The 25699-nt window shown below is 36.7% G+C and overlaps 1 protein-coding gene and 4 non-coding genes across 5 annotated transcripts; 2 read left to right on the top strand and 3 right to left on the bottom strand.

The window, feature by feature from the left end:
- Nucleotides 1–1827: 1827 nt before the first annotated feature.
- Nucleotides 1828–5617, bottom strand: LOC123493483 (ribulose bisphosphate carboxylase large chain). The gene has a single exon (XM_045232105.2). It carries the CDS (start codon nucleotides 3320–3322, stop codon nucleotides 1892–1894), a length of 1431 nt encoding a protein of 476 aa, XP_045088040.2. The 5' UTR covers nucleotides 3323–5617; the 3' UTR covers nucleotides 1828–1891.
- A 4607-nt stretch (nucleotides 5618–10224) lies between these two features.
- TRNAF-GAA (transfer RNA phenylalanine (anticodon GAA)) lies at nucleotides 10225–10297 on the bottom strand. The gene has a single exon. It is a non-coding gene; the product is annotated as a tRNA-Phe (tRNA).
- Nucleotides 10298–11936: 1639 nt separating this feature from the next.
- Nucleotides 11937–12009, top strand: TRNAT-UGU (transfer RNA threonine (anticodon UGU)). The gene has a single exon. It is a non-coding gene; the product is annotated as a tRNA-Thr (tRNA).
- Nucleotides 12010–13226: 1217 nt separating this feature from the next.
- Nucleotides 13227–13313, bottom strand: TRNAS-GGA (transfer RNA serine (anticodon GGA)). Its single transcript has one exon. It is a non-coding gene; the product is annotated as a tRNA-Ser (tRNA).
- An 8621-nt stretch (nucleotides 13314–21934) lies between these two features.
- TRNAR-UCU (transfer RNA arginine (anticodon UCU)) lies at nucleotides 21935–22006 on the top strand. The gene has a single exon. It is a non-coding gene; the product is annotated as a tRNA-Arg (tRNA).
- The last annotated feature ends 3693 nt before the right edge of the window (nucleotides 22007–25699 follow it).

Here is a 25699-nt window from a genome sequence, read left to right on the forward strand (position 1 = left end):
GATGGAATGAAATAGTGAAATAGAATAAAAAAAAAGCCCTTTCGGATGAAAAAAGAAGAATAGTATGCGATATATCTCACTTGGATAAAAAAAAATTAAAAGCAAATTTCTCTTATCCTCGTTTGTTCCTTCCTTTAGATAAATACTTAAAAATCCCCTTACAATAACAAATCCAATTTAGAAGGGACTTCCTCCCCGTGTTGAGAAAACTTTTCTTCTTCCAATTCTTCTTTTCTTCATTCAACTCAGTTCAAAAAAGATACCTCAAAATACTTCAATTGGTACGCGCAAGAAATAGGCCAATTCGGCAGCTTTTTGTTCAATTTCTCGTGGAGTAAAAAATTGATCATCAGTACGAGTCAAGGGAATGATCCCCTGGCCCCGGATTTCCATATAAAGAATACGACGAGGATAAAGACCCTCTTTAACCTGAATTCTAATTGATTGGATATCCCGCATAAGGAATCGAAGGAAGACGCGACGTTTTATTCCAGGGAATCCCCAACGAAAAATGCACACTATTCCCTCTTTTCTATCGAATCGGTCATAACCACTACCTACATTCCACAAAATAGTACACCACAAGTAGGAGCTAATGAATAGGCCTGCGATTCCGTAGAAAGACATCACGACCCCCTGCGGAAAAAAAAGAATTTCTTGAGATGGAAGTATAGATATAATATTCTTACCAAGATAACTGGAAATCCCAACCGATAAGAATCCTAGTGAACCTAGAAAAAGAATACAGGCCCAGAAAAAATTACCCCTTTTTCGAGAACCTTTTAGAAGTTCTACCCATATGTGTTCTGATCGCCAATTCATATTAGATATACTAAATCCAGCAGCGGTCGATTGAAATTGAGAGAATAAGCTAAATAATTTTGACTTTACTTTTTTTGATTCTGAAATCGCCTTCAGCAACTAGTACTCCTGTGAAATAATAGGTTAGATACATTGACTTTCTATTCAAAAAATATTCGTTGATTCAATTAAAATAAATAAAATAAAACTCGCTATACCTGGCTCTGCATATTCATGCATTTATGCTCGTAGCCTATATCCGCATCCATAACCGTTTTTCATTTGTGTGTAGAAAGTGTGTGTAGAAAAAGCCACATACCCTACCATATTATATTACTTACACTAAAAAATACTAGACAATCTTATATTTTTTTGCACATAAAGAAATAAAGAAGTCATTGCAATTGCCGGAAATACTAAGCCTACTAAAGGCACGAAAATAGAAGGTAAGTTTAAATCCGTCATGGAATAGGTGTCTCAATTCAAATTTACTATTTCTATCTAGTCGAAAAATATCTTAAGATTCTTATGATATAATTAAGTATATCTATTATAAGGAATATTGACTATTGTATTGTATTTTTTATTTTTAGTTTGAAAAATATTCTGTAAAAAAAATGAAAGGATAATAAGAAAATTCCAAAAAAGGAGAACTAATTAAAAAGATTTTATTTTGATTTTCCCATCCTCATGGCCTTTCTATCTTTCTAATCTAATTTGAAATTGGATTCAAAAGAAAGCGGTTAGAATTTACTTCCTGCATACATACTTCTCTAGAAGCGCATACAATTGATAATACTATATTTTATTATTTTATTATTTTATTTGTATTTCTTTATTGTATTATACCTTAATATATATATTCTAGATATATAGAATAGACGAATCTCGATTTGTCAAGTCTCATGATCATATCATGATCTATTTTTATTCGGCTCAATCTTTTTTTTTTCTAAAAAAGATTGAGCCGAGTTTAATTGCAATCAATTAGAAGAATAAAGAAGAATTACTGCATTTCATAACTGATTTTTTTCTCTTTTTATTTCGTTTCTTTTTTATTTATACCTTCTTTATCTTTAGTTTTATCTAGTTAATCAATAGTATCTACCGGCTCGAACTCGAATTTGATCGCCTTCCATACTTCACAAGCTGCGGCTAGTTCAGGACTCCATTTGCAAGCTGCTCGGATAATTTCATTACCTTCGCGAGCAAGATCGCGCCCTTCGTTACGAGCTTGTACACAGGCTTCTAAAGCCACTCGATTAGCTGCTGCACCAGGTGCATTTCCCCAAGGATGTCCTAAAGTTCCTCCACCAAATTGTAATACAGAATCGTCCCCAAAGATTTCGGTCAGAGCTGGCATATGCCAAACATGAATACCACCTGAAGCTACCGGTATAACACCTGGCATGGATACCCAGTCCTGAGTGAAAAAGATACCGCGAGCACGATCTTTTTCAATAAAATCATCGCGCAATAAATCAACAAAACCTAAAGTCATTTCGCGTTCCCCTTCTAACTTACCTACTACTGTACCGGAGTGGATATGATCTCCCCCAGACATACGCAATGCTTTAGCTAATACACGGAAATGCATACCATGATTTTTCTGTCTATCAATAACTGCATGCATTGCACGGTGAATGTGAAGAAGTAGGCCATTGTCGCGGCAATAATGAGCCAAAGTAGTATTTGCGGTGAATCCCCCAGTTAAGTAGTCATGCATTACAATAGGAACCCCTAATTCTCTTGCAAATACAGCTCTCTTAATCATTTCTTCACATGTACCCGCAGTCGCATTCAAGTAATGCCCCTTGATTTCACCGGTTTCGGCCTGTGATTTATAAATAGCTTCGGCACAAAAGACAAAACGGTCTCTCCAGCGCATAAATGGTTGTGAGTTTACGTTTTCATCATCTTTGGTAAAATCAAGTCCACCACGTAGACACTCATAACACGCTCTACCATAATTTTTTGCGGATAATCCCAATTTTGGTTTAATAGTACATCCCAATAAAGGACGACCATACTTGTTCAACTTATCTCTTTCAACTTGGATACCATGAGGCGGGCCTTGGAAAGTTTTTGAATAAGTAGGGGGAATTCGTAGATCCTCCAAACGTAGAGCACGTAGGGCTTTGAAACCAAATACGTTACCTACAATGGAAGTAAACATGTTAGTAACGGAACCCTCTTCAAATAGGTCTAATGGATAAGCTACATAACAGATCCATTGGTTGTCTTCCCCAGCAACAGGCTCGATGTGATAGCATCGTCCTTTGTAACGATCAAGACTGGTAAGTCCATCAGTCCAAACAGTTGTCCATGTACCAGTAGAAGATTCGGCAGCTACTGCAGCCCCTGCTTCTTCGGGCGGAACCCCAGGCTGAGGACTTACTCGGAATGCTGCCAAGATATCAGTATCCTTAGTTTCATACTCTGGGGTGTAGTAAGTCAATTTATAATCTTTAACACCAGCTTGAAATCCAACACCTGCTTTAGTTTCTGTTTGTGGTGACATAAGTCCCTCCCTATAACTCTTGAATTAAGAATTCTCACAATAACAGGGTCTACTCGATGTTAATTAGGCGTAAATGAAACTTTAGAAAAAATCTCGTAAAACAAAAAAAAAGGATATTCAATTAATATAATATCAACTCATTAAAGAAAATTGAGGGCATGCTTAGGTTAATGAATATGTTTCATTCATATATAATGCGTACACCCTGTGTATGTTCTATCCTATAGGAATTCCACTATAGGAATTCGATAGGAATTGAGTTGTTGTTATGGTAAGTTAACACGGTTCGTTATTAAACCATGGATTTGATTTACCAAATCCATAATTATTGTATACTCTTTGATAGATATAGCGCAACCCAAATTAATTCCTAATCCTTATTTTACAAGTTCTTAATAGTTCTCTTTTCTTATTTTGAATGCAAATACCTAACTAAATACTAATAAAATTCTTTGTTGACAGCAATCTATGCTTCACAGTAGTATATATTTTGTATATCGAAGTCCTAGATAGGAAAGTAGAGTAGGCACAGATCCTCCACAAAAGGCAAAATGTATGTATATGAAAAAAAGATTGATTGAACTTTCCAACGGACTCATTCCATGAGTAAACGATTGAATGGGATTCGCTTGGGCAACGAAATCAAGTCCTGGTCCCCTTTTCTCTCTTATTGAATTAACTAATTCATTTCCTTTTTACTTTTGGATTTTTTTTGATTTGATTTGGCATTATTCAACAATAAAAAAAGAAAAATTTCGACAAATTCCTTTTTTTTAATTATGTGATAATTATGAGAACCAATCCTACTACTTCTCCTCCCGGGGTTTCCACAATTGAAGAAAAAAGTACAGGTCGTATCGATCAAATTATTGGACCCGTGCTGGATGTCACTTTTCCCCCAGGCAAGTTACCTTATATTTATAACGCTTTGGTAGTCCAGAGTAGAGACACTGCCGATAAGCAAATTAATGTGACTTGTGAGGTACAACAATTATTAGGAAATAATCGAGTTAGAGCTGTAGCTATGAGTGCTACGGACGGGTTGATGAGAGGAATGGAAGTGATTGACACGGGAGCTCCTCTCAGTGTTCCGGTCGGTGGAGCTACTCTCGGACGAATTTTCAACGTTCTTGGGGAGCCTGTTGACAATTTGGGTCCTGTAGATAGTAGTGCAACGTTCCCTATTCATAGATCTGCGCCTGCCTTTATCGAGTTAGATACGAAATTATCCATCTTTGAAACAGGTATTAAGGTCGTCGATCTTTTAGCTCCTTATCGACGTGGAGGAAAAATAGGACTATTTGGGGGGGCTGGAGTAGGTAAAACAGTACTGATCATGGAATTAATCAATAACATTGCTAAAGCTCATGGGGGCGTATCCGTATTCGGTGGAGTAGGGGAACGGACTCGTGAAGGAAATGATCTTTATATGGAAATGAAGGAATCCGGAGTAATTAATGAAAAAAATATTGAGGAATCAAAGGTAGCTCTAGTCTATGGCCAAATGAATGAACCACCGGGAGCTCGTATGAGAGTTGGTTTAACTGCCCTAACTATGGCGGAATATTTCCGAGATGTTAATAAGCAAGACGTGCTTTTATTTATCGATAATATCTTTCGTTTTGTTCAAGCAGGATCAGAGGTATCCGCTTTATTAGGGAGAATGCCCTCCGCAGTGGGTTATCAACCTACTCTTAGTACAGAAATGGGTTCTTTGCAAGAAAGAATTGCTTCTACTAAAAAGGGATCTATAACTTCGATTCAAGCAGTTTATGTACCTGCAGACGATTTGACCGACCCTGCCCCTGCCACAACATTTGCACATTTGGATGCTACTACCGTACTTTCCAGAGGATTAGCTTCCAAGGGTATTTATCCAGCAGTAGATCCTTTAGATTCAACCTCGACTATGTTACAGCCTCGGATCGTTGGCAACGAACATTATGAAACTGCGCAAAGAGTTAAGGAAACTTTACAACGTTACAAAGAACTTCAGGACATTATCGCAATTCTTGGCTTGGATGAATTATCGGAAGAGGATCGTTTAACTGTAGCAAGAGCAAGAAAAATTGAGCGTTTCTTATCACAACCGTTCTTTGTGGCAGAAGTTTTTACTGGTTCTCCAGGAAAGTATGTTGCTCTTGCGGAAACTATTAGGGGATTTCAACTAATCCTTTCCGGAGAATTAGACGGCCTACCTGAACAGGCTTTTTATTTGGTGGGTAACATCGATGAAGCTAGCACGAAAGCTATAACCTTAGAAGAGGAGAACAAATCGAAGAAATGAAATTAAATCTTTATGTACTGACTCCTAAGCGAATTATTTGGGATTGTGAAGTGAAAGAAATCATTTTATCCACTAATAGTGGCCAAATTGGCGTATTACCAAACCACGCCCCCATTAACACAGCAGTAGATATGGGTCCTTTGAGAATACGCCTCCTCAACGACCAATGGTTAACAGCGGTTCTGTGGAGCGGTTTTGCGAGAATAGTTAATAATGAGATCATCATTTTAGGAAATGATGCGGAACTGGGTAGTGATATTGATCCGGAAGAAGCTCAAAAGGCACTTGAAATAGCCGAAGCTAACTTGAGTAAAGCTGAGGGTACGAAAGATTTGGTTGAAGCGAAGCTCGCTCTCAGACGAGCTAGGATACGAATCGAGGCTGTCAATTGGATTCCCCCATCCAATTGAAGACAATCCAGTGGTTTATAGTTGATACAAAGAAAAAGGGAAGAGGGGTAGAAAAAGTTATTAGATAGTGAAGCGAAGTAAGTCCAATGCTATCTAGTAATTTTTCTACCTACTTACCTACTATTGGATTTGAACCAATGACTCCCGCCGTATGAAAGCAATACTCTAACCACTGAGTTAAGTAGGCAATTTATCACCACAAAGGAAGACCCATTACTTCGATCGATTATATATTGAATCCCTTTTCTAAGCAATACCGCTCTGTTATTGGTCTGTTATATACTAAATACTAAACTAAATACTAAACAGATACAGATCAAAGGGGTATCCTCTGGCATTAGAAAATATTCATCTTGACAAGAAATTATCTATATGTTAAGATATCTGTGATAAGGGCTATAGCTCAGTTCGGTAGAGCAACTCGTTTACACGTGCGCCAATGCTTTTCAAAGGAGCTTATTATGCAATGAACATAATCGATCTTATTGCAAAATCAATGTCTTACTTCATAGATTCGAGAGAATAGGAGAACAGTAGCCTGACAAACAGTCGGTTCAGTCCGATTCAGGTGCCAATTCAGGTGCCTAATCAAATAGAACCCTTATGGATTTGCTAGTTGATAAGGTAAATATCCAGCCCACTAAATGCTAGGCGTAATGAGGATAAGGGCCTCCAAAAAACTTCTTTTCGTTCTATGAACTTTAAGGTGTATGAAGTCTCATAGTTAACTCTTGCAGTGGAACGATAGAGACTCCATTTCACTTAGGTTGATTTAATTTAGACCGGAGGCAGACCTAAGTCAAGGTAATCCTCCTTTGAAACACTTTGGTATTGCTCCTAGATAGATCATAATACAAAAAATCAATCAGAGCACAGGGAGCCATCTCATTATCTTTCCGTAAAGAAAAACTATGGTGGACTAACTGATCTTTAAATCAGTTTATGAAAGAGCCCAATGCAAAAAAATGCATGTTGGGTCTTTGAAACAGTTCAAATCATTTCGATAATAATCCGTTTGATCTGTTTTACCGAGAAGGTCTACGGTTCGAATCCGTATAGCCCTAATATGCCCTTTTTTAGATTTTAGGATCTCTATCCTATGTTTTCTTTAGTTTAGTATAGTTTTCATTTTCTCATTAGTATTTGTTTATAGACTGGATAGGCGCCTGCGACATAGAATAGAGATAAAAGCATTACCAAAGGCTCATTCATCGAAAATCAAAATCATACAGACAGGAAAAGAAAAACGAATTTCTATCAAATCAATAGAAGAAAGGATCCTTTCCCTGATTTGAATCCCGTCCTCCTTCAAATAGGATATCTCTAGACTTCCCTATAATAACTGCAATGATTTTATCCATTTTGCGAATTCCTACTTTGTTTTAAGTATATTTATTACTTTGTTTATAGATACATTATGTAAATTGATCAACTTTAAATAGAAAAAATAAAGTAAAGAGTAAATAAGAAAACAGAATATTCTGTCTCATAGTTCTGAAATAGAGTTCTTTATTTTTATTTTATAGTATTACTTCTCATTAATTATACTGCATAGATTAGTCCTACTATCTTAATTAGGTTCTAATTTAGTAGTATTCTCATTTTTATTTAATAGTCTCTTATTATTTTATTATTAAATATTAAATAAAGGATAGAGCTATTCTTTTTTCTAGAGATTCTAGAGAAAGCGAGACAAAGTGAAACGAGAAAGTTTTCTTTATATAAGAATTAGATCTACATACACCATATCTAAATAGAATGGAAATCCAAAAGAAAGGGAGTTGGGATTCCATTGGATGAATCTTTAAAGAAGATGCAGCACAGAGGAAACAAAGGCTAAACTAAGCGCTTTTGTTTGAACAAAAAAGATTCTTGTTTCACCGAGGAAAAGAGAGAAGTTCTGGATAAATTGACAATGCTGAATTGAATTGACTAATTTAAGTTCCGCCTATTCCACATTAATGGGAGTACATTATGTTTCTGCTTCACGAATATGATATTTTTTGGACATTTCTAATAATAGCAAGCCTTATTCCTATTTTGGCATTTTCGATTTCAGGACTTTTAGCCCCGGTTAGTGAAGGACCAGAGAAGCTTTCTAGTTATGAATCGGGTATAGAACCCATGGGAGGGGCTTGGGTACAATTCCGAATACGCTATTATATGTTTGCGCTCGTTTTTGTTGTTTTTGATGTGGAAACCGTCTTTCTATACCCTTGGGCAATGAGTTTCGACGTATTGGGTGTATCCGTTTTTATCGAAGCTTTGATTTTCGTGCTTATCTTAGTTGTTGGTTTAGTTTATGCATGGCGAAAAGGAGCCTTGGAATGGTCTTAACTGAATATTTAGACAAAAAAAAAGAAGGAAAAGATTCTATTGAGACAGTTATGAATTTGATTGAGTTTCCCTTACTTGACCAAACAAGTTCCAATTCTGTTATTTCAACTACACCAAATGATCTTTCGAATTGGTCAAGACTCTCCAGTTTATGGCCCCTTCTATACGGTACCAGTTGTTGTTTCATTGAATTTGCTTCATTAATAGGCTCACGATTCGACTTTGATCGTTATGGATTGGTACCAAGATCAAGTCCTAGGCAAGCAGACCTAATTTTAACAGCCGGTACGGTAACAATGAAAATGGCTCCCTCTTTAGTGAGATTATACGAGCAAATGCCTGAACCAAAATACGTCATTGCTATGGGAGCCTGTACTATTACAGGGGGAATGTTCAGTACGGATTCCTATAGTACTGTTCGGGGAGTTGATAAGTTAATTCCTGTGGATGTCTACTTGCCGGGCTGCCCACCTAAACCGGAGGCAGTTATAGATGCCCTAACAAAACTTCGTAAGAAGATATCGCGAGAAATAGTTGAGGATCGAACTCTATCTCAAAATAAAAATAGATGTTTTACTACCAGTCACAAGCTTTATGTTAGGCGCAGTACTCATACAGGAACTTATGAGCAAGAATTGCTCTATCAATCACCATCTACATTAGATATATCTTCTGAAACTTTTTTCAAATCCAAAAGTTCAGTACCTTCCTACAAATTAGTGAATTAGGAGAGGGGCTCTTTTGTGTAGAAAAATAAAAAGCAGGGCAATCTTTCAAACTTGCATCCGAAATGTGAAATATTTATACAAAGAGGGAGAGATGAAGACAATGCAGCAGGGTTGGTTATCTAATTGGCTAGTCAAACATTGGTTCATAGATCTTTGGGCTTTGATCACCGAGGAATAGAGACTTTACAAATAAAAGCAGGGGATTGGGATTCCATTGCTGTCATTTTATATGTATATGGTTACAATTATTTACGCTCCCAATGTGCTTATGATGTAGCACCCGGTGGATCTTTAGCTAGCGTGTATCATCTTACGAGAATACAATATGGTATAGATAATCCAGAAGAAGTCTGCATAAAAGTCTTTGCCCAAAAAGGATAATCCTAGAATTCCGTCTGTCTTCTGGATTTGGAGAAGTGCCGATTTTCAAGAACGCGAATCTTATGATATGGTGGGAATCTCTTATGATAATCATCCGCGCCTTAAACGTATCCTAATGCCTGAAAGTTGGATAGGCTGGCCCTTACGTAAGGATTATATAACCCCCAATTTTTATGAAATACAAGATGCTCATTGAATGATAAGAAATTCATGCTCACTTATACAACACAACTCCAGATTTTATTCAAGTCAAGGAATATTTTTAGGTTCTTTTCCTAGATGAAACGAAATACCTATTTATAATTAATTCCTAATTATACAAAAGCATTCCAGATAGACTGAGCAAAAAAAGGGTTTCATTTGGATTCCCCTATTTTGAAAATCGCATATTAATTTCCTTCATATGAACAGAAAAATAGGATGACTCAAAGAAGTTCTCTACCAGGAACTTTGTACCGCGCACATTACTTAGCACAACTAGGAAAATAAGATAAGATAAAGATAAGCAAGACTAAAAAAATATTCGTCGGAATAGCGGAATACAAAATTAAGAAACGCAAAAAAATAAAGGGGAATCTCACCCCCTTCTTTATCATAAAGAAAAGATATATTTTAAAACTTCTTTAAAAAGAAGTGCCTCTATATTTATATTATAGATTTATCCACTTAGATGAATAAATATTATTAATGAATATGTATCACAATCCATCTCGAGGTATTTGGATCAATACCTATTCGGTGGATCTTTTTTTTTTTCTCTGCCAGGAACCAGATTTGAACTGGTGACACGAGGATTTTCAGTCCTCTGCTCTACCAACTGAGCTATCCTGACCTTTTCTTGTGCATCATCCTAGTAGAGTTATTTGTATCTATGTCAATTAAAAGGACTAAAAATTAATTAAAGTATTTCAAATTTAAAATTTGAAAATGGGGGGGGTAGTCCTATGCATTGTGCATGGTTTACTTAAATAAAACTTAAAAATAGAGTGAATAACCAAGATTTCTTGCCGATACTCTAATAAAAAAGAAATCTATTCAATGAATAGGATAAGATCCATTGAGTTCTCTTCGCATTCCTTTGTGAAAGAGTAGAATGAGAAAGCTAATGAATCTTAAACCCATTGCATTGATAAAAAGAAAAAAAAGAGGATAAATAATAATAATATAGTATAGTTAGGGAATAAAAGAGGATTTGGGGATAGAGGGACTTGAACCCTCACAACTTATAAAGTCGACGGATTTTCCTTTTACTAGAAATTTCATTGTTGTCAGTATTGACATGTAGAATGGGACTCTCTCTTTGTCCTCGTCGATTAATCCACTTTTTTAAAGATCTCGAAAACTTTGAATTTGAATTGAAGAATTTGATTATTCAATATTCGATTGGAGTGGATTCACAATAATGAAAAAAAAAAATTATGATATGAGTTTTTTTATTTCATAATCATTATCATTTCTAATTTCATTTTTAAAAAAGATAAAGAACCTATATTATAATTATAATATAATATGAGTTCTGTGATTAATCGTTTGCTATGTCAGTATCTATACGTGTTTATTAAATGTATAAGGTTAAAACCCCTCTTTCTCTAATTTAGAATTAGAAGGAATTCCACTAACAACACAACGTAATTAACTCGATTCGTTAGAACAGCTTCCATTGAGTCTCTGCACCTATCCTTTTCCTTTGTATTCTAGTTTCGAGAACCCCTTGTTTTCTCAAAACACGGATTTGGCTCAGGATTGCCCTTTTTAATTCCAGGGTTTCTCTGAATTTGGAAGTTACCACTTAGCAGGTTTCCATACCAAGGCTCAATACAATCAAGTCCGTAGCGTCTACCGATTTCGCATATCCCCATTTCCCTCTTCTTTGAGGACCAGGATTCCTTGTGTAATTTCATCCATCTCTTAGTTTTTTTTTGAATCATTGAGTTCATCACTCAACGTAGTCTAGCAGTTCAGTTCGACTCTATTTGAGAGACCTCGCTTGCTTATTGCAATTCAGAATTGAATTGATTCTATCCTTGATGTATTTGCAATTCAATCCGAATCAATATATCCAAAAGTTTTTATCTCCCCCACCTCCCGTCTTACTTTTTTATAGTATTCAAAATTATACTATAACGCTTGATATTTATTCTTTTTTTCTAATCAGAATTAGCAATTTTATTTACTCTGACTCTATGTTCCCCTTAGTGAAATATTAATCCTCAAATTATTAACAAATAATAAAGTCTATAATGATCAAATGAAAATACCAATAAATTCTATAATTTTATTTTTTAATATCCTATAGTTAAGCATATCAAGCTAACTTTATCTTTAAGAAGTTTTAGTATTTTTTTATTTTTATAAGTATAACTTCAAATTTAGAACTAGTTAATAGCTAAGATTAATAACTAATATCTGAGATTTTACGGATTTCCTATACTATACCTATTTCTATTTGTTACACTATTTCCGTTATGTAAGCCCACTTAGCTCAGAGGTTAGAGCATCGCATTTGTAATGCGAGGGTCATCGGTTCAAATCCGATAGTCGGCTTTTTTTTTTTCTCTATCGATGTTCTACGAACAAGAATCTCTTTTTTTCCGAATTAAATGGAGAATCCAGGATCTTTTATGTTTTTTACCTTACAATTTTGCTAGATACAAAACAATAAAATAAATAATATATATACAAAAAATAAAGATTTTGATGAAATTCCATTTTTTTGGGTACTTTAGTTGATTTTACTCTGTTTATCCTGTAGTTTAATTCAGTTTTAATTTCGATGTATTCTGTAATGTAAATACAATGAAATTAATTGTGTAAAATGAAATTTCAATAAAATAAAAAAAGGAGTCTTCATGTCCCGTTATCGAGGACCTCGTTTAAAAAAAATACGCCGTCTGGGAGCTTTACCAGGACTCACTAGAAAAACACCTAAATCCGGAAGTAATCTTAAAAAAAAATTCAATTCTGGGAAAAAGGAGCAATATCGTATTCGTCTTCAAGAAAAACAGAAATTGCGTTTTCATTATGGTCTGACAGAACGACAATTACTTAGATATGTACATATCGCTGGAAAAGCAAAAAGGTCAACAGGCCAGGTTTTACTACAATTACTTGAAATGCGTTTGGATAATATCCTTTTTCGATTGGGTATGGCTTCAACCATTCCTGGGGCCCGCCAATTAGTCAACCATAGACATATTTTAGTTAATGGTCGTATAGTCAATATACCAAGTTTTCGTTGCAAACCCCGAGATATTATTACTACGAAAGATAACCAAAGATCAAAAGGTCTGGTTCAAAATTATATTGCTTCATCGGACCCGGGGAAATTGCCAAAGCATTTGGCGATTGACACGTTGGAATATAAAGGACTAGTAAATAAAATCCTAGATAGGAAGTGGGTCGGTCTCAAAATAAATGAGTTGTTAGTTGTAGAATATTACTCTCGTCAGACTTGAACTTAACGAAAAAAGGAAAGGTTCATAGAATTTTCTTCCCCTTCCCCTTTCCCCGAACTAAATCGCCCTAAGACCATTACCATTAATTTGTATTTTCCCATCAACTAGCTAAAATTGATTAACCCTAGGATTAGGATCCTTTTTTCTTTTTTCCTCTATGTGTATTTTACATACCACAGTAATTTGCTATAGAGAATTTCTAATTTCTATTAAATCAAAATAAGATAATATAAGATATTATTGCTGGAAAAAATTGTTATTTGATTTGATACATTGTGATCCTTAACGTTGATGAATTAAGAAAAACGGAAAGAGAGGGATTCGAACCCTCGGTAAACAAAAGTCTACATAGCAGTTCCAATGCTACGCCTTGAACCGCTCGGCCATCTCTCCTACATAACTTATTATGGAAAATAAACTGAGTGAATAGCGAGTTTTCTTATTCCTGCAGTACAGGTACAACCGCAACCACTCGGGGGTTCCATAGTTCTATTGGAAAAATTCCTTTTGATCTAAGTGGAAGGATACAGGATTTTTTACTAGAAATTGCGCTCGCTATAAAAAAAAAGTTTTAATTTGGGTTTTCCCGCAACTAAAGAAAAAGAAAATGGAAGAATTCTTCTTATTGCATAATAAAATAAAGAAACCTTAGAATTCCGTTTGCATAAGATACGCTACACCATACTATCGAAATCAAAAATAGGGTATGAGACAATTAATAACTTTGAAAACACGAAATAGTTGATAACATAAGTTGTTGTTCAGAAATAGCAAAGTGGAATGAAATCCAGTCTTAGTCAAATATTTCATATCTCTTCGTGTCCAAGCAGAAGGAAAAGGATACAATTTGAGCTGAGCGGAAAATCCATATCTCTATCTCTCTTATCCATTTAAAGCATATGGATTTAGAGTAGAGCATATGGATCAATCTATTTATAATTATAAGAATCGAATGTGTTTGTTTTTATGTTATTTTGTGAAGGAATGAAAACAATTCTATATAGAATGGGTTGGGAATTATGCCTAGATCCCGTGTAAATGGAAATTTCATTGATAAGACCTCCTCAATTGTAGCCAATATTTTATTGCGAATAATTCCGACAACCTCAGGAGAAAAAAAGGCATTTACTTATTATAGAGATGGTGCGATTTGACTCTTTTTTTTTTGCTTTTTTTTAGCCCTACCTATACCTCAGTCTTACGAAAAAGAGAGGGGGTTGGCATAGAGAGAACCAAATTTGTAAAGCAAACAAACCCACGCTTCGGGAAGGTGAGGCGAACTAACAATTCCTTCCGTCGTGTATCCTCGATTGATGCGGCTTCAGATACTTCAATTGTAGATTTGAGTATTGAGCGAAAGGTTACACCTACAGGATATGGTATGGTATGGATTACAGGCCAATCCTACTCTATTAGTATCCGTAGGCAGCATAGGGGAGAAAAGCACTACACCTAGAAATAGGAATCAACAAGAGAAAAACTTTGTTAGAAATTACCCCTTTCCTGATCGGTATCAGGGCTGGGAAGAATGGTTGGGATAACAAACAACCATCAGGTTTGTACTTTGGATACCCCTATAACCATCAAAGATCGTTGAAGTAGCTAATTCCTCTAAATAGGAGGCGTTGAGAACAAAGAAATTATTGGAGCTATCGTTTTCCTCTAGCATTAATAGAATTCATTGGTGTTAAGAAAAACCTCTTGTGGGAAGGTTGGCTAGAGATTTCTTGGAAAAATACCAGCCCCTTTCGGTTCATAATGAGACGGGACTAATTCTATTTTGATTCTATAGATTATTTCGCTTAGTACTATTATGTACAGAAGGGAGGAGCCGTATGAGATGAAAACCTCATGTACGGTTTTGGAACGGAGATTTTTTGAATAGAATGAACGACCGTAACGGATGTTGGCTCAATCCGAAGGAAATTATGCGGAAGCTTTGCAAAATTATTATGAAGCTACGCGACTAGAAATCGATCCCTATGATCGAAGTTATATACTCTATAACATAGGCCTTATACACACAAGCAATGGAGAGCATACAAAGGCTTTGGAATATTATTTCCGGGCACTAGAACGAAACCCCTTCTTACCGCAAGCTTTTAATAATATGGCCGTGATCTGTCATTACGTGCGACTATCTCCACTATAGAAAGAAAAAAAAAAAGAGGATCAAATTTTCTAGTAAATACTAGAAAAAAGGGCTTTCTACATAGGGATCGTAAAAACAACGATTTTTCCCTATCAGCTGTAGGAAGGAAGGACACTTCACGAGAATCAAAAAACGAAGAAAGTATGGCCTATACTACTACTCTATGGATAAAGTTTCTCAAATTGATAGAGAAAGCACCGTAAAGATCAATTAGTGAGCGACTGGGTCGATACAACTAAAAAAAACTGCTTACTTATCCCATGATATGGGGCAAAATTTAGGAATCCGCTTATGTAATAGAGCCGATCCACTAAGGGATTAAGCAGCGGTGTAGTATCAGATCCCAAAGATAGTAAGTTCTTTTTTCTTTCTTATGGAAAAAAGTCTTTTTCAAGGATTCTATAGAGATTTCATATATGAAAACGGGATAGTTACCTTTCAGAAAATTTGAACGAAGGCTCTATATCTATCTATGCTTCATTCTTCTGAAGGTGGGGAAAAAAGATCAAACTGATTATTGATAAAAATTAGGGTTTGAAACTTAGGTAATTAATTTCTTCTGCTTAACCCAAGAACAAATTGGATCGATTTTTGATAAATCGAATTCAGTTAAGATAGGGGAAATTCAGATAGCAATTTCTGAGCCGTATGAGGTAGGAAACTCTCAAGTACGGTTCTAAGGGAAGGAACTTCCTATTCCGACCGAGGAGAACAGGCCATTCTACAGGGTGATTCGGAAATTGCGGAAGCTTGGTTTGATCAAGCTGCTGAATATTGGAAACAAGCTATAGCGCTTACTCCGGGAAATTATATTGAAGCACAGAACTGGTTGAAGATTACGAAGCGCTTTGAATTTGAATAAGACCATGCTCCTTCTTTTTCATAAAATGGGTGGTTTGGTTGTTGATCCATTAATCAAATAAATTAGGTCGTAAGATCGAATCAAGAATTTCATTATATCCATTTCTTATACCTTCTATTTTATATGATATTTCATAAGAATAAACCATAGGGATAGGGTCTAGAATAGAAGTAATAAACTGAATAAAAAGAGGGGGCAATCTAAATATTGCTAATATATTAGGACCATCTTATTAATAATTCTAATGAGTTATCTTGGAATTTAGAATCAAATAAAAAACCCTAATTATGCTCAAGGAAAGTAGATATAGATAGGAGCTTATGCCCTCAAAAAAAAATACACTAGTTTCTTAAATTAAAAATAAAAAAGATTTTTTTCTTACGTCGAGAAATATTTGTTTTTCAAGATAAACAATGTCCGTTAGGCACCTAATCTTTATGTCATAATAGACCCGAACACTTGCCTCGGATTGACTTCAATATATAATTGCTCCAGTGAATAACTAAAAAAAAATAGAAGGATGGTAGATAGTAAAGAAAAGAACTAATCACAATATCTATCTTTCAAAATCTATCTTTCAAAATCTATCTTTCAAAATATATATCTTTCAAAGATTCACTAAAAAGACAGTTGGCGGGTCTCTTTGTATGTCTTGTCCGGAAAGAGGAGGACTTAATGATTATTCGTTCGCCGGAACCAGAAGTAAAAATTGTTGTGGATAGGGATCCTGTAAAAACATCTTTTGAGGAATGGGCCAGACCCGGCCATTTCTCAAGAACACTAGCTAAGGGCCCTGATACTACCACTTGGATCTGGAACCTACATGCTGATGCTCACGATTTCGATAGTCATACTGGTGATTTGGAGGAGATTTCTCGAAAAGTCTTTAGTGCTCATTTCGGGCAACTTTCCATTATCTTTCTTTGGTTGAGTGGCATGTACTTTCATGGCGCCCGTTTTTCCAATTATGAAGCATGGCTAAGTGATCCTACTCACATTGGACCCAGTGCTCAGGTAGTTTGGCCTATAGTAGGGCAAGAAATATTGAATGGTGATGTAGGCGGGGGTTTCCGAGGAATCCAAATAACCTCTGGTTTTTTTCAGCTTTGGCGAGCATCTGGAATAACTAGTGAATTACAACTCTATTGTACTGCAATTGGTGCATTGATTTTTGCAGCGTTAATGCTTTTTGCTGGTTGGTTCCATTATCACAAAGCCGCTCCCAAATTGGCCTGGTTCCAAGATGTAGAATCCATGTTGAATCACCACTTAGCGGGATTATTAGGACTTGGGTCTCTTTCTTGGGCGGGGCACCAAATTCATGTATCTTTACCAATTAACCAATTTCTTGACGCTGGGGTGGATCCTAAAGAGATACCACTTCCTCATGAATTTATCTTGAATCGGGACCTTTTGGCTCAACTTTATCCTAGTTTTGCCGAAGGAGCAACCCCTTTTTTCACTTTAAATTGGTCCAAATACGCAGAATTTCTGACTTTTCGCGGAGGACTAGATCCAGTAACCGGTGGTCTCTGGCTGACCGATATTGCGCACCATCATTTAGCTATTGCTATTCTTTTCCTAATCGCAGGTCATATGTATAGGACCAATTGGGGTATTGGCCATGGACTTAAAGATATTTTGGAGGCTCACAAGGGCCCATTTACAGGACAAGGCCATAAGGGTCTTTATGAAATCTTAACAACGTCATGGCATGCTCAATTATCTCTTAACCTAGCTATGCTAGGCTCTACAACCATTGTTGTAGCTCATCATATGTATTCTATGCCTCCCTATCCATACCTAGCTACTGACTATGGTACACAACTTTCCTTGTTCACACACCACATGTGGATTGGCGGATTTCTAATAGTCGGTGCTGCTGCACATGCAGCAATTTTTATGGTAAGAGACTATGATCCAACTACTCGATACAACGATCTATTAGATCGCGTCCTTAGACACCGCGATGCAATCATATCCCACCTTAACTGGGTATGTATATTTCTAGGTTTTCACAGTTTTGGCTTGTACATTCATAATGATACCATGAGTGCTTTAGGCCGTCCACAAGATATGTTTTCGGATACTGCCATACAATTACAACCTATCTTTGCTCAATGGGTACAAAATATCCATGCTACTGCGCCTGGCGTAACAGCTCCTGGTGCAACAACAAGTACTAGCTTAACGTGGGGAGGCGGCGAGTTAGTAGCAGTAGGTGGCAAAGTGGCTTTGTTACCTATTCCATTAGGAACCGCAGATTTTTTAGTCCATCACATTCATGCATTTACCATACATGTGACTGTATTAATACTTTTGAAAGGTGTTTTATTTGCTCGGAGTTCCCGTTTGATACCCGATAAAGCAAATCTAGGTTTTCGCTTTCCTTGCGATGGGCCTGGCCGAGGGGGAACATGTCAAGTATCCGCCTGGGATCATGTTTTCTTAGGTTTATTCTGGATGTACAATGCAATTTCGGTAGTCATTTTCCATTTCAGTTGGAAAATGCAGTCGGATGTTTGGGGTACTATAAGTGATCAAGGGGTGGTAACTCATATTACAGGGGGAAACTTTGCACAGAGTTCCATTACGATTAATGGGTGGCTTCGAGATTTCTTGTGGGCACAGGCATCGCAAGTCATTCAGTCTTATGGTTCTTCATTATCTGCATATGGTCTTTTTTTCTTAGGTGCTCATTTTGTCTGGGCCTTCAGTTTAATGTTTTTATTCAGCGGCCGTGGTTATTGGCAAGAACTCATTGAATCTATCGTTTGGGCTCATAACAAATTAAAAGTTGCTCCTGCTACTCAGCCTAGAGCCTTGAGCATTATACAAGGACGCGCTGTAGGAGTAACCCATTACCTTCTGGGTGGAATTGCCACGACATGGGCATTCTTCTTAGCGAGAATTATTGCAGTAGGATAGTGGCTAGGAGGATTTGAAAGGCATTATGGAATTAAGATTTCCCAGGTTTAGCCAAGGCTTAGCTCAGGACCCCACTACTCGTCGTATTTGGTTTGGTATTGCTACCGCACATGATTTCGAAAGTCATGATGATATTACTGAAGAACGTCTTTATCAGAACATTTTTGCTTCTCACTTTGGGCAATTAGCAATAATCTTTCTATGGACGTCCGGAAATCTGTTTCATGTAGCTTGGCAAGGAAATTTTGAATCATGGATACAGGATCCTTTACACGTAAGACCTATTGCTCATGCGATTTGGGATCCTCATTTTGGTCAACCCGCTGTGGAAGCCTTTACTCGAGGAGGTGCTGCTGGTCCAGTGAATATTGCTTATTCTGGAGTTTATCAGTGGTGGTATACAATAGGATTACGCACCAATGAGGATCTTTATACTGGAGCTCTTTTTCTATTATTTCTTTCTACGCTGTCCTTAATAGCGGGTTGGTTACATCTACAACCCAAATGGAAACCAAGCCTTTCGTGGTTCAAAAACGCGGAATCTCGTCTCAATCATCATTTGTCAGGACTTTTCGGGGTAAGTTCTTTGGCTTGGACAGGACATTTAGTTCATGTTGCTATTCCCGCATCCAGGGGGGAGTACGTTCGATGGAATAATTTCTTAGATGTATTACCCTATCCCCAGGGGTTGGGACCCCTTTTGACGGGTCAATGGAATCTTTATGCCCAAAACCCTGATTCGAGTAATCATTTATTTGGTACCGCTCAAGGAGCGGGAACTGCCATTCTAACTCTTCTTGGGGATTCCACCCACAAACGCAAAGTTTGTGGCTGACCGATATGGCTCACCATCATTTAGCTATTGCATTTATTTTTCTCATTGCCGGTCACATGTATCGAACTAACTTCGGAATTGGGCACAGTATTAAAGATCTTTTAGAAGCGCATACTCCTCCGGGGGGTCGATTAGGGCGTGGGCATAAGGGCCTTTATGACACAATCAACAATTCGATTCATTTTCAGTTAGGTCTTGCTCTAGCTTCTTTAGGGGTTATTACTTCCTTAGTAGCTCAACATATGTACTCTTTACCTCCTTATGCATTCATAGCACAAGACTTTACTACTCAAGCTGCTTTATATACTCATCACCAATATATTGCAGGGTTCATCATGACAGGGGCTTTTGCTCATGGAGCTATTTTTTTCATTAGGGATTACAATCCGGAACAGAATGAGGATAATGTATTGGCAAGAATGTTAGACCATAAAGAAGCTATCATATCTCATTTAAGTTGGGCTAGCCTCTTTCTAGGATTCCATACCTTGGGCCTTTATGTTCATAACGACGTCATGCTTGCTTTTGGTACTCCAGAAAAGCAAATCTTGATCGAACCTATATTTGCCCAATGGATACAATCTGCTCATGGCAAGACGACATATGGGTTCGATATACTCTTATCTTCAACGAATGGCCCCGCTTTCAATGCGGGTCGAAGCCTATGGTTGCCCGGATGGTTGAATGCTGTTAATGAGAATAGTAATTCGCTTTTCTTAACAATAGGACCTGGGGATTTCTTGGTTCATCATGCTATTGCTCTAGGTTTGCATACAACTACATTGATTTTAGTAAAGGGCGCTTTAGATGCACGCGGTTCCAAATTAATGCCAGATAAAAAGGATTTTGGATATAGTTTTCCTTGTGACGGCCCAGGGCGCGGCGGTACTTGTGATATTTCTGCTTGGGACGCATTTTATTTGGCAGTTTTCTGGATGTTAAATACCATTGGGTGGGTTACTTTTTATTGGCATTGGAAACATATCACATTATGGCAGGGCAACGTTTCACAATTTAATGAATCCTCCACTTATTTGATGGGATGGTTAAGAGATTACCTATGGTTAAACTCTTCACAACTTATCAATGGATATAATCCTTTTGGGATGAATAGTTTATCGGTATGGGCGTGGATGTTCTTATTTGGACATCTTGTTTGGGCTACTGGATTTATGTTCTTAATTTCCTGGCGGGGGTATTGGCAGGAATTAATTGAGACTTTAGCATGGGCTCATGAACGCACACCTTTAGCTAATTTAATTCGCTGGAGAGATAAGCCCGTGGCTCTTTCCATTGTGCAAGCAAGATTGGTTGGATTAGCTCACTTTTCCGTGGGTTATATATTCACTTATGCAGCTTTCTTGATTGCCTCAACATCAGGCAAGTTTGGTTAATTTAGTTTGTTTTTTTGTACTGTATCAGCACCTAGTTCATTACTCTTGATAGAGAGGGAGGATCTGCCTTTTTAGATTTCTTTTTCTATTTATTTTTCCATCTAGGATTAGAACCGTATACTTGGTAATAATAGCAACGACACATTATGGCAAAAAAAAGTTTGATTCAGAGGGAGAAGAAGCGGCAGAAATTAGAACAGAAATATCATTTGATTCGTCAATCTTTAAAAAAAAAGATAAGAAGCAAAGTTTCTCCCTTGAGTTTGAGTGAAAAAACGAAAATGCGAGAAAAATTGCAATCCCTACCGCGTAATAGTGCACCTACACGCCTTCATCGACGTTGTTTTTTGACCGGAAGACCTAGAGCTAACTATCGACATTTTGGGCTATCCGGACACGTACTTCGAGAAATGGTTTATGAGTGTTTGTTACCGGGTGCAACAAGATCCAGTTGGTAAGGATAAAATACCCTTTCGTATTTGTATGGATTTCTGGAATTGATAATCATAGAGGAGCCCTCTTTACCATTCTGTATAAATGGACTATTCTATTTGTATAGATATTGGTAGAGGGGCGTATCCAACCCTCTTTTATCCACTAGTTACCCCTCTTTAGTTTAAGAGTATAGAGCAGTTTGGTAGCTCATAAGGCTCATAACCTTGGGGTTGCGGGTTCGATTCCCACTACCGGCTCCATACTCCTTCTTTATGATATATGCATGATATAATATATACATCATGCATTTGTATCTGGATTTTTTGATTTCCTAAAAGAGTTTTGGTCTAACAGTTTTTTCTCGGAAGAAGCAAAAAAATAAAAGAAAGAATAAAATATGAAAGAAAAGCGTCCATTGTCTAATGGATAGGACAGAGGTCTTCTAAACCTTTGGTATAGGTTCAAATCCTATTGGACGCAATCTTATTTCTATCTATTCTTTAAATAACTATACTAAACTAAAAACAAAGAAAACTTTTTTGCATGATTCAAATGAAAAAAGCTTTCTCAACGATTCCTATTCTACTAACAAGAGTAGACATGCAAAATTTATTTGTTACTGAAGAGAAAACCGTTCCAGCTGTTCCTGAATAGCTTCCTTCAAAAGGATTTCCGCTTGCTCGGTGAATGTCTTGCTAGAAGATATAATTTCTTGGAATTGAGGTTTAGTATCTTTTAGATGTTTACGTAACTCATCCAGAAATTTATTTACCTGTTCAATTTCTAACGAATCAAGATATCCTCTTGTTCCGGTATAAATAGTAGCTATCTGCTCTTCCACTGGGAGAGGATTTGCCTGGGATTGTTTAAGCAATTCCCTTAATCGTCGACCCCTTGCCAATTGATTCTGACTTGTTTTATCGAGAGCAGAGGCGAATTGTGCAAAGGCTTGTAACTCTGCGAATTGCGCTAGTTCCAATTTTGATTTGCCAGCTACTTGTTTCATGGCTTTAATTTGAGCCGCGGATCCTACTCTGGAAACAGAAATACCCACATTAATAGCGGGTCGAATTCCGGCATTGAATAGATCCGCAGATAAGAATATTTGTCCATCTGTAATGGAGATTACATTAGTAGGAATATAGGCGGAAACGTCTCCAGATTGAGTCTCAACTATTGGTAAAGCGGTCATACTTCCTTCGCCTAAAAGAGAATTTAATTTAGCGGCTCTTTCTAAAAGGCGTGAATGCAAATAAAAAACATCCCCTGGATAAGCCTCACGGCCGGGAGGTCTTCTTAATAGAAGGGACATTTGGCGATAAGCTTGTGCCTGTTTGGAGAGATCATCATAAATTATTAAAGTATGCCGTTCGCGGTACATAAAATACTCAGCCAGGGCTGCTCCCGTATAAGGAGCGAGGTATTGTAATGTAGCAGGTGAATCCGCCATTTCAGCTACTACAATAGTGTATTCCATAGCCCCCTCCTCATGGAAAGTAGTTACTACTTGAGCTACGGAGGATGCTCTTTGACCGATAGCTACATAAACACATATTACACCTTGCCCTTTTTGATTGAGAATTGTATCTGTGGCTACTGCTGTTTTGCCAGTCTGTCTGTCCCCAATAATTAACTCTCGCTGACCGCGCCCTATAGGGATCATCGAATCGATAGCAATAAGCCCTGTTTGAAGAGGTTCGTATACGGAACGCCTGGAAATTATACTTGGAGCAGGAGATTCAATTAAGCGAGATTCGGAAGCTATAATTTCGCCTTTCCCATCAATAGGTTTAGCCAGAGCATTTACAACACGACCCAAGTAAGCCTCACTCACGGGTATCTGAGCAATTCTTCCTGTTGCTTTTACAAAACTTCCCTCTTGTATCATCAACCCATCGCCCATTAATACAATCCCAACATTTTTGGATTCCAAATTCAGAGCAATACCCCTAGTACCTTCTGCAAATTCGACTAATTCACCTGACATTATTTCACCAAGACCTATAATACGAGCAATCCCATCCCCCACTTGAACTACGCGACCTATATTCTCAATCCCTACTTTCCTATTATATTGTTCAATACGTTCGCGGAGAATTTTATGAATTTCGTCGACTCGAAGGGTTGCCATTAGTGTTTCTTGACTCTTTTTTCGGAAGCAAGGGGAAAAATAATGCCTAAATTCTAAACGAAAGTAGAAGTTCAAGGCCTAATTAATTTAATTATCTCTTCCATTCCAGGGACCCGAGAATGCCAATATTAGCACGAATCGTACGGAAATGTAACTCGGTATTCAAACAACTATTCAGAGTTCCTAGAGCTCCTTGTACGGCCTGTTGGAAAACCCGCTGTCGGACCTGATTCATTGCCCTTTGTTTTTCAAAATAAAGGGTTTCGTTTTTAGACTTTTCCAATTGTTCCAAACTAATAGAAGTAGCATTAATCAAATTTGCTTTTTCTCGTTCTATCTCAGAGTATCCATTCATTCGATACTCATCCGCTTCTAGTTCGACTTTCTGTAATCGAATCCGAGCTTTTTCGAGTTGCTCAATGGTCCCTCTACGCAATTCTTCTGAATTTCGAATAGTACTCAAGATCCTCTGTTTTCGATTATCTAATAAATCTTTTAATGAAAGTAGATTATTTTGTAAGTTTACAACTTTTATGATCTCTTCCCGAACCAAACATGAATCTTTCGATTCATTTGGCTCTCACGCTCCTTTTTTTTTTTTTCTATAGCTATTTCCATATCTTTTTTTTAAGTAATGAGCCTATCCTCTATCTTCTTTTTTATGTTTATATTTCAATATACCGAAACCTATATAAGACTAGATAAATATTAAGAGGACTCTTCCGCCTAGATAAAAATATATCATGGTCAGCAAAGTTGTTTCTTTATTTTTATTTGCCCTCTAGTTAATAATTTCAATTTCATTAAGAAAAACTAACTAAATAAATGGAAAATGAAAATTAATAGAATTCTTTTTTATTTTTTTTTTTCTTCAAATCCAAAAAATTTCTCTTTTTTATACATAGGTCGTCGATTCGGCATTGGTTAAAAAAGGGCAGGGTGCCCCCTTTTTTTTTTCTAGTAAATAGTTCAAACCATTTTATCGATATGAGTGTTCTATATCAGATAAATTTTACATTAGCTATTTCCCGTTTAAATTCGGTACTAATACTAATATAGTTGTAGAAAGAGTACCTCTTTTTGCCTGGACTTCAAGCAGTTTAGCTTTAACCGTGTTAATGGTCTCACATTCTTGGTTTATAGAGAATCAAAGTTGATTTACCAATGAGTCGCGAAATGCTATGGTTCTTCCATATGATTTCTGAATTTATTCAGAAGTAATTCGTCGAGATCGTGCACCCTTTTCTTATTTATCCGAAAAATACTAAAAAATATTATAAAGTGCAGCCGGATAGATCCAATCTATTCTTGAAATAGACAACTCGCACACACTCCCTTTCCAAAAAAAATCAAAACACCAACCACTACAGTTAGATTTATTAGATTTGTTGCTAAAATATCGGTATTAAGCCCGAAACTGCCAGCGGATGGCCAGTGAGCTAAAAAAACGAAAGAATGGGTTACATTTTTCATATGCTCTCCTCTTATAGATAGGACGAACAAAGAACAAAGTTTTTCGATCACTTACTTCGCTCGCCCTTTTTTGATCGGTTTTTTTAATGCAAATAGATTCAATCTAGTAATTTCTTTTAGATTAAGTCTTACGTCTTGTTTGACCGGTGAAAGACTTCCTTTGTTGAAATGTTCTGTTCCCAAAATTCCTAAAATAAAAGGAAAAAACTTTCCACTTTCCTAAACTAAGGACGGGAAATAAGAAGGTGAGCATATCTTCTAAATTAATAATACTCAACTCAGCCCTTCCTAGAATGGGGTATTATCTGTCCCGATAAATAGATAATTCCAGGAGTAATAAATAGGAGTAAATTAAATAAAGTATTGATATAATTGGAATTGCGGAAGCAAATACCAATTTACTAAAAAAAGAAAAAAGTATCTAATCGAAATCGAAAGAATTTTTTTTTAAGATTAAACAAAAGGGTTCGCAAATAAAAGCGCTAGTGCCACAACTAGTCCATAAATTGTTAAAGCTTCCATAAAAGCTAGACTAAGCAATAAAGTACCTCGTATTTTACCTTCTGCTT

The sequence above is a fragment of the Aegilops tauschii genome, unplaced genomic scaffold (genome assembly GCF_002575655.3).
Source record: "Aegilops tauschii subsp. strangulata cultivar AL8/78 unplaced genomic scaffold, Aet v6.0 ptg000551l_obj, whole genome shotgun sequence".
NCBI classification, from domain to species: domain Eukaryota; kingdom Viridiplantae; phylum Streptophyta; class Magnoliopsida; order Poales; family Poaceae; genus Aegilops; species Aegilops tauschii.

Coding starts and splice junctions, on each gene's coding strand:
- LOC123493483 (XM_045232105.2), bottom strand. CDS start 3,322: ATGTCACCACAAACAGAAACTAAAGCAGGTGTTGGATTTCAAGCTGGT.